The sequence below is a fragment of the Columba livia genome, chromosome 24 (genome assembly GCF_036013475.1).
Source record: "Columba livia isolate bColLiv1 breed racing homer chromosome 24, bColLiv1.pat.W.v2, whole genome shotgun sequence".
NCBI classification, from domain to species: Eukaryota; Metazoa; Chordata; class Aves; order Columbiformes; family Columbidae; genus Columba; species Columba livia.
Genome location: NC_088625.1, coordinates 1,423,629 through 1,435,558, shown reverse-complemented (window position 1 = coordinate 1,435,558; position 11,930 = coordinate 1,423,629). Strand labels below are relative to the sequence as shown.

General features: G+C 48.3%; 2 protein-coding genes across 2 annotated transcripts; one reads left to right on the top strand and one right to left on the bottom strand.

Annotated features, from left to right (window-relative positions):
* The first annotated feature begins 2,349 nt into the window (after positions 1–2,349).
* On the top strand, positions 2,350–6,115 carry PTS (6-pyruvoyltetrahydropterin synthase). The gene is made up of 6 exons (XM_065040250.1): positions 2,350–2,792; positions 3,708–3,787; positions 4,067–4,089; positions 5,063–5,119; positions 5,392–5,462; positions 5,617–6,115. Exons 1-6 carry the CDS (start codon positions 2,365–2,367, stop codon positions 5,756–5,758), a joined length of 801 nt encoding a protein of 266 aa, XP_064896322.1. The 5' UTR covers positions 2,350–2,364; the 3' UTR covers positions 5,759–6,115.
* A 1,670-nt stretch (positions 6,116–7,785) lies between these two features.
* On the bottom strand, positions 7,786–11,837 carry LOC110357579 (uncharacterized). The gene is made up of 4 exons (XM_021285233.2): positions 11,619–11,837; positions 10,045–10,255; positions 9,351–9,409; positions 7,786–8,923 (listed from the first exon to the last, which is right to left on the bottom strand). Exons 1-4 carry the CDS (start codon positions 11,779–11,781, stop codon positions 8,796–8,798), a joined length of 561 nt encoding a protein of 186 aa, XP_021140908.1. The 5' UTR covers positions 11,782–11,837; the 3' UTR covers positions 7,786–8,795.
* Between the last annotated feature and the right edge of the window lie 93 nt (positions 11,838–11,930).

Below are 11,930 nucleotides of genomic sequence, written 5' to 3'. Positions count from 1 at the left end.
TTTTGGCTTCAGTGTCCTTTTGATCTTAAGTTGAGCAGATCCAACTCGAACACCCTCTCTATGCTTGCTTCATCACCCAGCCTCCTACAGTTCTGGAGCTCTGAGGTGTAGGTGGATAGGTGTGTTGAGACAAGCCTTCTACAGCAGTTCACTTGCAGGCTCTGCCTTTAAGGACATTGTGAGAAGTGAAGGTTCTGAGGACAATGAATTCCCCTTGTGGCTTAAGGACTTTCTATATTGCTTTGTTGTGAGAAACCTGGGGAATGTTTTGAACCACATCCTTGAGCAAAATTCAGCCCTTGTGCCCTAGGGTTTGAAGGAAAGCCCTTGCTTTGTATTTCCCAACTTACTTTGTGTTTGTTTGTTTGGTTTGGTTGGTTTGTTTTGGTTGGTTTGGTTGGTTTGGTTGGTTGGTTGATTGGGTTTGGTTGGTTTTGGTTTGTTTGGTTTGGTTTGTTTGGTTTGGTTTGATTGGTTTGGTTTCTTTGGTTTGGTTGGTTGGTTGATTGGGTTTGGTTGGTTTTGGTTTTTGGTTTGGTTTGTTTGGTTTGGTTTGTTTGGTTTGGTTTGGTTGGTTTGGTTTGTTTGTTTTGGTTTGTTTGGTTTGGTTGGTTGGTTGATTTGGTTTGGTTGGTTTTGGTTTTTGGTTTGGTTTGGTTGGTTTGGTTGGTTTGTTTGGTTTGTTTGGTTTGTTTGGTTGGTTTGTTTGGTTTGGTTGGTTTTGTTGGTTTTGTTTTTTTGGTTGGTTGGTTGGTTTTTGTTTGGTTTGTTTGGTTTGTTTTGACTGCTGAAATTCTGGAGGCCAGCCCAGGCAGCATACAACCAAATCAGAGCTGACGCACTCTACCCAAACAACCCCGCTTTATCTCCTCTCTGACCTTTCTGCACCTGCCATACAGGTCTTGGGAAAAGATAAGGGAGGGAAACAAGGGTTGTACAGCAGGCCTGCAGCACTGTGAGAGGACAGAGGGAGAGGCTCACGCCAAAGCTGATCTCACAAAGCCACTAGATGGCAAACACCTCCCGTTGCTGATGCTGTAGTCCTGCCAACCTGCTGCGGCGGGTCCTGTCCAGCTGGCTCACCACGTCAGCCAGTGGAGCTTCCCTCCTGTAGCCTGTCACCCACAGGGTAGGGAATGACACCCAGCGAGGTCACATCCCAGGACTGAAAGCTGAAGGGTGCTAAGGAAGTGCTCGATGATGGCGGGGGGAGTTCTATCACCATTTCTGCTCTTTTCGAAACATTTTGGTTTTTCCTGGTGAGATGGTAAGGGGAAAGGCGGCGTCAGAGCTTCACGTGCAACCCCGTCCTAGTCACAGCCAGCCGGAGTCCCCAAGACAGAGCTGCAGATCGATAGTGCGAAGGAAGAAAGATGCCCTGCACCGCTTAGTTATTGGAGGTGGGTGGGAATCAGATCCATGAAGTTTTCTCCATCCCATCAGGTGAGTATTGCTTCATGAACTGCTTCTCTTTGGATGGCTGTGTAAACTGCTTACGAGTGCATTCAGAGCCTGCCAGCTTTCCTTTGGCAACCCCCACCAGCCCCCGTGCATTTATGCATTTATAAACACATTTCTTGCAATTGTCATTATATAAGAAAACAGAAGCAAATGAAACTGTTGGCCCACAGTGACATTGCTAACGTTACCTCTACAGGACAAACAAGAGGATGAAACGTCTTGAAAGAGGAATGTCAATGAAAACACAAAAGGCAAGATGCACAAATTTCTGGTTCTGCAATAAATCCCAGACCTGCCCCATAGAAAGTTCCTCTGCTCTTTGAACTTCACTGATGCACTTTTTTGGGTTCACATCTCAACTCATTGTGCTCCTGGGCCTCACATCCACCAGCCCGGAAGCCTAGATAACGCAAATGAGAAACTTTGATGTAGTCCAGGATAATTTTTGTGTATGTTCTCTAAAGTGGTATTTGAACTAAACTGAAACCTTAGCTAACTGGTACTCAAGAGCATCACTTTACCCAGTACCATCGTACCAAGCCGACATGGATGAAAACCAGTGATTTGTACTGGAAAATGCAATGCATTTTTTTTCAGTTTCACATTGTGTCCTTCAGAGCTGATCTTTCTCTGTCCCAGGAGCCCATGTAGAAATGTTTTAGCAGCTGCTTCTTGTCCTTATGGCAATTCCCATTATTTTGATGGCTGTTCCCTATCTTCTGTATCTCTATCTTCTATTCTTTCGCATCGCACAGTGATTTAGTGAAAACTGAGCTGGTCAACAGCTGGTGTAGAAAAGCATTTGCTACCACACATGACACCATTGGAATATTTGTCATACCTCCGCATCCGGCAGGGCTGACACGGTAGCTCTCAAAAGCCTTTTCTTTGTTGTTTCACTTTATGAACGGCTCATACAAGGTCGCAGTACGTGTGCAGGGAACACGAGCAAGAGGGGGAAGGAGCAGCCGAGCTGTGGCAAATGAACACAGCTGCACTTTGCGTGCCCGGGCAAGGCGAGCGCAGGGAGACCCCGCCGTCGAGTCCGAGGAGCTGAGCCCTGCGCCCGAGGGAGCAGATGGGGCGGGCTCCGGGACCGGCTCCGGGACCGGCTCCGGGACCGGCTCCGGAGCCACCGCGGCGCCCGGGATCGCACCCACCGGCTGCCCGGCGTGCGGCTCCCGCGGGCGGTGCCGCCGCCGCTCCGCCCCCGGGCCCGGGAGGAGCCGGGCAAACCCCGCCCGCCGCGGCCCTAAGATGGCACCGCCGGCAGCGCGGCTGGCGCGGGTTTCCCGCACCGTCTCCTTCAGCGCCTGCCACCGGCTGCACAGGTGAGCGGCCCCGGCACGCCCGGCCCCGCCGCCTCGGAACGCAGGTCCCCGCGCCGGGCGGCCGCGGCAGCCCGGGACCCCCCGGGACCCCCCGCCGCTGCTTCGCCGTGGGAAGCGGCCTCGGTGAAGGGCGCAAAAGCCTCGCAGAGCCGCGGGCCGGCCGCGTTAGCATAACGCAGGACACCGCTCCGGAGCCGGGCACACGGAGGCGGGGGCCCGGCTCCGCCGGCGTGCGCGTCTGCAGTCGGGCACTTCCCGGTTCTCCTTGCTTTAGTCCATTTTGTGCGGATTGTAGTAGCCAATCCTGGTTTTAGACGTCACTGCTTAACTGGGTCTAAAGAGAAGGGAAACTCTGTTTTTAGATGGGATTAATTATACGTGCAGTTTGTAAGCACCTCATTGTGCCTCTAATCTGTCTCCTTTTTCTCTGAATTTACATATTCCTAAAGAGTGTCTTGACCTGAAATACACCTCGGAGTAGGCAATTGAGTTGCTTCAAATGAAAGCTTCAGAGAGAGAAGCTGGGTTTCATACTTATTGGAGAAGCTCCCTAGGCTTTGTTGGTTGATAATAAATAAAAGCATAGTGTGCTCCAGGCACTTCTCCCTAGGACCCCAAGTGATTTTGCCGTATGTGTATGTGAATAGATGTAAGTATTTATACAGCAGCAGTATTAGGCAGTTGTTAGGAAACCGGCATATATAATTACTAAATCACAGCAAAAACTCCCCTGTTGTCAACAACATCTCTTTATGGCCCAATTACTCCCCTGGTTCTGTTTGTGCTTCCTGAGTAGGAAAAGCTAGTGGCTTAAATTTAGGAGAGTAAATAGGTGGAAGAGCTGGGAAGCAGCCACAGTTGAAGCTGTGAACATCTGTAAGGGATCCTGAAATGCCACGTCTGTATTTCTCACAGTAAATCATTGAGCGATGAAGAAAACCTGAAGCTGTTTGGGAAATGCAACAATCCAAATGGTCATGGACACAACTATAAAGGTAAGGAGCTGACTTCCATGCGTACACCTGTAGTCGTGGACAGAGGCTGCTCTCAGGCAGGCTGGGTCGAATGCAGAATAAGCCATGGGAAAGCTGGGCCAGATGTGTCTCAGTCTGGCATGGCGTTAGTGGCTGGTTTGGGGTTTTATTTTAGGATTAGAAGGAATTCCCAGCATCAGGGAGTTTGAAGCATGGCATGCTTGTCTGTCCCTATCACTGGTGTACTTTGTTGTAGTGTTTATGGTGCCATCGTGACCTGATGTTTCCTTTTTTTTCCAGTTATAGTCACTGTGCGTGGAGAGGTAAGTGTGATCCATGTTGGTTTTGTTTTCCATGCCTTAGGGTGGCAGGATAGACGGGTCCCTAGGAGTGAAGTTCTAGCACAGTTGCTGGGTTTCCCAGGGTGTTTGTGTAAGCTCCATGCACATCACTATAGCAGCTTTTCTGTAATTGCTGTCCTGTTCACCTTGTCTCTAACAAGGATTTGCAGGTGGCTATAGTGAAGTCCAGGGTTTGTAATGATCCTCTGGGCACACACCAGTCTGCCAGAGCTTTGTTGCACCATGTATAGGCTCTGGCCAGGTCTGTGGGGCACCTTTGGATGACCGCTGAGCCACATGGAGGCGCAGCACTTCCAGTAACTGATTGTCTGCTCTTTTATCAAAGTATTTTGCTGCAAATCTAAAAGGAAATTCTGCTTTTGCAGTTGGTTTTCACCCTTCATCCCGTCATCGCTCCGTGTGTTCTGCAGAGCCAGTTGTTCAGGCAGCACTTTGGTTTTGATGTTTTCCAAATGGCTTTTTGAGGATTAGTAGTTCGTAGGAAAGGAGGTTTCTGTTCAGATCCATAACTAACATTTTAAACCCGCTTCCGTCTACATTCCCCGAATACTGTGAGCTGTGCCTTCTCCAGATGGGAGGATGCCCTGAACTCAGGCTGGTCTCTATTTTGTCCCTGATTGTTCAACCCAGCAGCTTAATGCGTATTTTCCTGCTTGTGTCCAGACCAGATTGTTGCTTGAAGACTGAGTGTTTCAGGGAGTTTTTCCTCCCTGGCGAGAGAGTGGAAGCCCTGGAGTTGTTCGCATGCTCTATCAGCCTCTGGGAGCATCACACGAGTTGGAACTCAGTGTGTGAAGGTGGAAAGACATTTTTCTTGTGGCTCAGGTGTTCCGAGTGCACAGATATTCACAGTCTGATTTGTGCAGGCTCAGAGCAGCCTTGGTAATAAAGTCATGTAGCTAGGCTACTAATCTCCCTTTTGTGTTCCCTGCAGATTGACCCAGTCTCAGGAATGGTTATAAACCTGACAGACCTGAAAGAATGCATGCAGGTAATAGCACTATTTCCTACACATCCCCAGGGAGAACTGGTTAGAGTTTAGCAATTTGTCTGGTGCCAGGGTGGAGACATGGTCAGTTGATGATGATGGGAGATAAAGAAGAAATTAAGGAATGATTTAAGACTAAAATGCTTCAGCACTGTGATGCGAGGCAGTACCATGTCTCCAGCTGGGGAGTTAACAGCTGGATGTAGGGCTGGGTAAGTTGAACCTTAAGTCCACTGACCAACTGGGATGAGATTGTCACTGTTCTCTGTCTGCAGGAGGCGATCATGGAACCGCTTGACCACAAAAACCTGGATAAGGATGTGCCGTACTTTGCTGAGGTGGTGAGGTGGGTGATAGTTGAAACCCCGCTTACGTTCAGGGTGTTCTCTTGTGAGAGCTGCTCGCCCCGTGGCCTTCAGCATCTCGCCTGGCCCATCTAGGCAGGGCTTCCTCAAATCTCCTTGCTGTTAGTTCTGAATCTGCTTGTTTTTCACTCTCAGCACCACAGAGAACGTTGCGGTGTTCATCTGGGAAAACCTCAAGAACCTCCTGCCCGTGGGAACTCTCTATAAAGTCAAAGTGTATGAAACAGACCAGAACATTGTTGTTTATAAAGGAGAAGAAACCATCTCTGAGAAATGAAATGAACTTCAGCTCAGTTAGCTCTGCTGCAGTGGATTACTGCAGGCCTGCTCGCTCTGTTTCCTGCGCCTAGACATTGGTTATATGTTGCTTAAGGACAAATACGGATGTTTCACAAGAATTCTTGCAGCAATCTAGCCATTCGGGTTCTCAGAATTTGGTGATTTGTCTGCTTTTTCTCAAGATGTTCTTGTTTTGCAAACCCAAACCACCAAGCTGATGTGAAATTTACAGTTGTGCCATGGTAAATAGAGCGGCTTTCCGGAGAGGAGATGGCCTGGTAAAATGTATGTCCAGTCACAAAAAGCTTTGATTTTTCTCTAATTAAACATTGGATTAATTTATGATTTTTAATAACCTGGTCATTTCACTTTCCTAAAATGACATCAGTTGTACTGCATGGTAGCTGCTGCTGCTGATGCACAAAGCATTTGCTGTCTTCAATGAGACATGGAGACTAAAGGGTGTCATATGGTGCCTTTTCTCGGAAGACTAATCTAGCTGTTGACAGAAAACAAGCAAACGAATGGTTATATCTATATTGCACGGCCTGTTGCTATTATTAGCATGAAGTCAGGTGCTTGCCCAGAAATCACTAGCCCAAATTCCTGTGTTTTACTGCATAGCCCCAACAATGTCCCACAGTAGCTTGGGCGTTTGTATTTATTGCTGTGTCGCACGTTGGAGATGTGCTCGTATCCTTTATTCTGATCTCTCCAGTTTAAACAGCAGTAGATCTGTGAAGATGGAAATAAATTGGTTGATTGGGTAGTGGCTTCGGTGAAGGGGGTTGGCAATATCAGAGCTGGAATTGTAATTGTCTGTGTCTCAAGAAATTAGTGTTTTCTGTTCCTTAACATGCTTTTAGGGGTCTTGATTGTGACAGGTGTATGCGAGCTTCATGTAGGGAAGTGTCTGTAGGAATAAGCCTCCAAATTCACAGGTTACAGAGGGAGGGTTGTATAGGGAACTAATTAACTCACATCATCAAACATTAAGCATCTCTGGGCTGTAACTTAGTTACCGAGTGATGAAGTTTGAAGAAGAACTGTTCAGGTGCTAGTGGGGTCCGAGACAGCAGTGAAAGGGTCCAAGCTGATACCAGGAGAGCTACTGTAGGAGCCAGACTTCCAGCTCTAGTGCACATAAATCTGAATAGCAGTATAATGACAGCAAGAGCAGAAACGTGCTGTTTCTAGAAGGGACTGAGAGGGCAGATCCAGTTCTGCCTTCCTGTCCCATGGAACGATAAGTTCTCAGGTTATATAGAAGAGGAGCGGGACGGGGTGATGAGGAGCCTGTGCAAGAAGCCGACCATGTCGGTTGCTTGCACTGCACTCATGTGCTTCTGTTAATGTGACCATTTGGTTCTGCCAACTGGAAGCAAAGGAAGCTTGAGGCTGCCCGGTTTCAAAGGAAAGCTGTTCAGCCACAGCTCTTCTTTTTTATTCATTGTTTCTAGGGAACATTTTCCCATTCTGCCTCACTGCTAGGAGGGAAAACCTTCCTCTCTTTTCTGTGCTTGAAAAGACAGTGACCATAGGAGGACTGTGGCTTTTGTAGTGTGGGGAGGGGGAATCGATTGTTTTCCCGTGACGTCGGAAATTATGTAACGGCGCAGAGCGAAGGGGACACCGTTACAAAAGGATCAGCAAGGCGAAAATCGGCAGGTGGGACTGAGCCAAGTTCTGCCAGTCAGTCGTACAGGCCACTCCCCAGGCTGTTATTTGTAGTTCATTGTTGCCCCAACAATGACCGAGTTAATAAACAATCCAGGCTTTGCTTCTGATGAGGGACTGTAAGTGGGACGCGGCTGTCCCTCCGGGAGCTGTTTGTCCGAGTCCAGCCAGCGGCACCTCCTGAGTCCTGAATTGCAGTTTGCCCCTGTAACGTGGCTTTTTTGTGTATGTGCGCAGAGCCTGGAAGGCAATGAAGTCTCTGGGGATGTTCACAGGGCCTCTACCTGCTTCATTTCAACCCCCCACCACATCGCAATCAAGCCAGGAAATAATGTGAAGTGCAAGAGGCAGCTTTGATTCTTTAATTTATTTAGATCAGTTTAACAAAACATTACTTTACAGAAGTTTGAAAATTCCTAAATAAACACCATCCACATAAAAATACAAACCATAATAAAATAATCAAGACATTCAGTGGCCCATGCAATCTTGCCCTACAGCAAAATCGGCTGTTGATTAAAAGAACCCCTCTGCTATTCCAGAAAGCCAGAAGAAAACCAGCGAAACTTTGTAAGGCACCCAGTGAATAACAAAATTTAGAGGACGCTGGACCAAATCACAGTATGGAGCATTAATTCCAAATGCCTGGACCTTTATGGGGGATATGCTGCCAGCAGGATCTCCAGCTTGTCCTGGTGAGGGGTTTCCTCCCCCGGTTGGTGGCCACACTTATTTTCTCTGTGCTTGCCCTGGAGGTTTTAAACTGGCTGGGGCATGTGAATTCTAAACCCAGGATTCCCCCTCCTGGGTTCAATTCTGCTTCCAGTGGTTTTGGTGAATGTACTGGGGCTGTCTGTGCCGGACTGTCACCGGGGCTCACATAGACACATGTACACACGTACTGGGCTGCACAGCCGAAAGCAGACCCCTCCTTGAGCTTCTCAGCAGATCCCGGTGCCCTGATGAGAAGAGGGCCTTTTCTCTCTTAAGCATTTTCATGATTTGTTGTGCTTCACAGAACCTCAGGTGACGAGGAAGGAATTAATTCACGCAGCGTTTCTTTGGTAGACGGGACCTGCTCTTGACCATCTCACCGAAAGGCTCGAACGGAGTGGTCTCTGACTTGCTACCAAACATTTCATCTTGCTGGGATCCCTGGCTCTGGACAAGGGGAGTGAGGGGATTGTCAGCTCTGTGCTCAAACAGATCTTTATAATTTAATGTAGAAGTGCAGTTATCATCTTGACACACGAAGAGGTGGGTAGTTTCCTGAGTAGATCAGCTGCCTGCCCTCCCATGCAAACCTCAGCCATGGAGGAAAGGTGCAGCACAGGTGGGTCGTCTTCGCTACCTGACGTTTAGGAGAGCAGTCTGCTTGTGACAAGGAGCAGCGGCAGCTGAATGACAGCTATGAAGAAGGAGCTGCTCTGGACCACAGGGACGGAGTTGTGGGTGGTGGATGTCGGCAGCGTGGTTGTTTCTGGTGCTGAAAGGGAAAGAAACCCCTAGGGCTGGTTAGAAGTTTAGAGGACCAGCTGAGCTACAGAGCTGCTCCAAGAGGCTGCATTTAAATCTGATTTCTCAAAGCAGTGCGGTCAAACCCATGGATATCTGAAATATCCACTCTTGTTTGTAGCAATTTAATGTCCCTTTAAGCTAAAAGGAAGCTCAAAAAGGTTTTAAGTTCAATATTATAGCCTGAAAAACCTCTACGTAGCTCTAGAACTCCAGTGTCTAAAGACACTGGTGTCTTTGCCTGGTCTCCTGACTATTGGAGAGATGAGATGTTCTTCAGCAACAAGGAACACTGGGTCCATCTTTCCCCCCTCCCAAGACACCAGAGCACTAATGAAGCCCTCTCTTGACATGTTATTCACCCTGCTGTTTGAACTGCCCGGCTGAGGCTTATTTACCTTTGTTCAGAGTCACAGCCTTGAACACAGCGGATCTATCAGCGAAGACAATATATGCCCTGTGGAAGGAATGAAGAGAGAGGAGAACAATTTCAAAGGAGAGAAGCTAAATGTCTCATGTAGACCCATCTAGGGATGCAAAGGGGACATTAAGAGCAGATAAAGAGGCAGGAACTGAAGTCATCCTGAGCTCACTGTGGCTATTTGCTGCTTTACTGCCCTTTTCTAGAAGGGACGGGAATGCCTTGTATAACACGGGCGCAATTTACTGTGACCATCTGCTCCTTGTAATGAGAATCACTCTTGCCATGAACTGTTACATTCTTTCTTCACACAGGTAAAGCAAATCAGGCTAATGACTCTGGTTTAATTGGCAAATACTTCCCACCAATGCAACTCCATTGGTGTTAATGGAAACAAGAGGCGTGTTCAGTCCATTCATTTCCACGGAATTCATCTACCTCCCTGCTGGTGGGAGCAAGTCTTCAACCTACGAGCCTGTCGTGGTGTGACCTCTAGTGAGGCTTTGCAGAAAGTGTTTCCTTGGGATTTTCAAGAGGAAATCTGGAGAAGGCACAAGAGGTTCGTTTCAACCCCTGCTCTAGAGGTGAGTCCTTGATTTTGGGTGTTGTCAAGAGCTTACACAGATAAATACTGCCCTAACCGAATAGGTAAAGGTGAAGTATAGTCTTACCTGATTTCCACAGAAGAAATGTTACTAACTGAAGATGTCCAGTTTGCTGCTTGCTGAGTGACATTTAATATTGCTGTGTCTATGTCACTGCAGTTCTCCTTGTCTGCCACTTTCCATTCTCCTGTGGAGGCATTTTCTGGTGATACAGCTTGCAGGAAATAGTTGATCACATCCGTGCTGTCACTGGCTTTTCTGTTGTCCCTTATTGTAACTGGAAACAGAGCAAATTAGACAAAGTAAGGTGCCTGTTCTGCAGGGCAGCCACCTCCACAGTCCGTGCTTCAGGGTTTTCAGCCAAGGAGGTATTTGCACCGTGCTCTCTATACAATATGAGTGCACCAGAAGCCTGCAAGGAGAAGAAGATATACCGCAGCCCTCCCCCAGCCACAAGAAGAGCCCCCTTATCTCTCCCCTCCTCAGTCACCAGGTTCAGCCCGTGCTATTGTGGGTACCCTGTCTATAAGCCAAACCAGAGCTGCCTGGGAGTAAATCTCTTCTGTATCTCATGCAAATGGCAGAGGCGGAATTGCTGAAGGGGACAAGCTTTTGGGCAGTCAGTTCCTCGTTTCAGCCCGTAGCCGAGTGTGCCAGATCCCCCCCTTTCTTCTCTGTACCTCTGGTCCGGGTGGCTGTGTCACAGCCGTGACCGCTCTGTACAGTGCTGCCGTGCACCACGCTTTTGTTGGGAGCAGATGTTGGACAATAAGCAAATGAAGCGAGAGGATCTGCTTGCCAGGAACAAGTGACGCCCCGGCTGTGCCTCCCAGCCCAGCTCTGTGTGCGCTGTGCGGCTGGTGCTGGCCTGGCCCTCAGCACCCTTTGGGTCAGGACTTCCAGATGAAACTGCCGTAACAGCAGTGAGCAAACCATGTCCCTATTGAAACAAACAATGACAACTGCGGCGGATGCCCCTGGGTGAGAATTGGAGGAACCCGTGCCAATTAACGCCAGCAGACTGACCTCCCCCTTTGCAGGAAGGGCTCAGGATGTCTCTCCTCCACTGTTTTCTCAGCGGTTGGGTTTTCCTGAACCTCAAGGCAAAGGGAGGTTTGTTGTCAGCTCTGGGAAACAGGGTCAGGCTGCCATTTACTCTATGGCTATGTTCCTTGTAATAGTAAAAGCCATCTGCTATGATTGATGCTGAGCATCTGTCAGCATCAAAGTAACCTCTTCACCTTTGTCTTTACAGCCATTACTACCGAGAAGGGTGGATTCTCAGGAAGGGAACAAAACCACAAATCAAATTCCCCCCAAATTCCATGGTTTTGTGAACATTCGAATCCTCCCGTGCAAGTTTAGGCAGAAAGATTAAGGGAGAAAAAGCACCCTAAGGAAGGAAAGAGATTTTGGGACTGAACCTGTAGACATGAACATGTAAGAGGAACAAAGAGCTAACAAGCAGTGCCATTTACCCGTCTCCTGCTTGAAATGATATATAAGAAAGTGTTAGACCTCACACGTTTTAAGCACACCAAAGAATACCACAAGACTCCAGAAACCAGCTGGGTTAGGGGCAAGGGAGATGCATTTCTGTGCAGTGTGGAGAGTCTGAGATCTAGAGAGAGGTGGCTTACCTAGGTAGGTTGTGTTTGCCTGGTATGCTGTGGGTAACGTGCTTAAAGTGAAATCGCTTGCAGTTGCATTCAGGAGCCAACCACATCTTTCTGTCTCTGAATACGCTGGTACGATTAGTGTCCCAATGAAGAGGAGTTGCACCAAAGAGAGGAAAGCTGCCATGATCCCCTTTGACGTCCCTGCTTCACGCACCTGCACCTGGAAACTGAGAAAGCCTGGCGCTCTCCAGCCTATTTATACTCCGTTTTTGATGAGGTAAATGTGGATATTTGCTCCTCCCCATCCAGCTCACATGTGCACACCCCCAATGG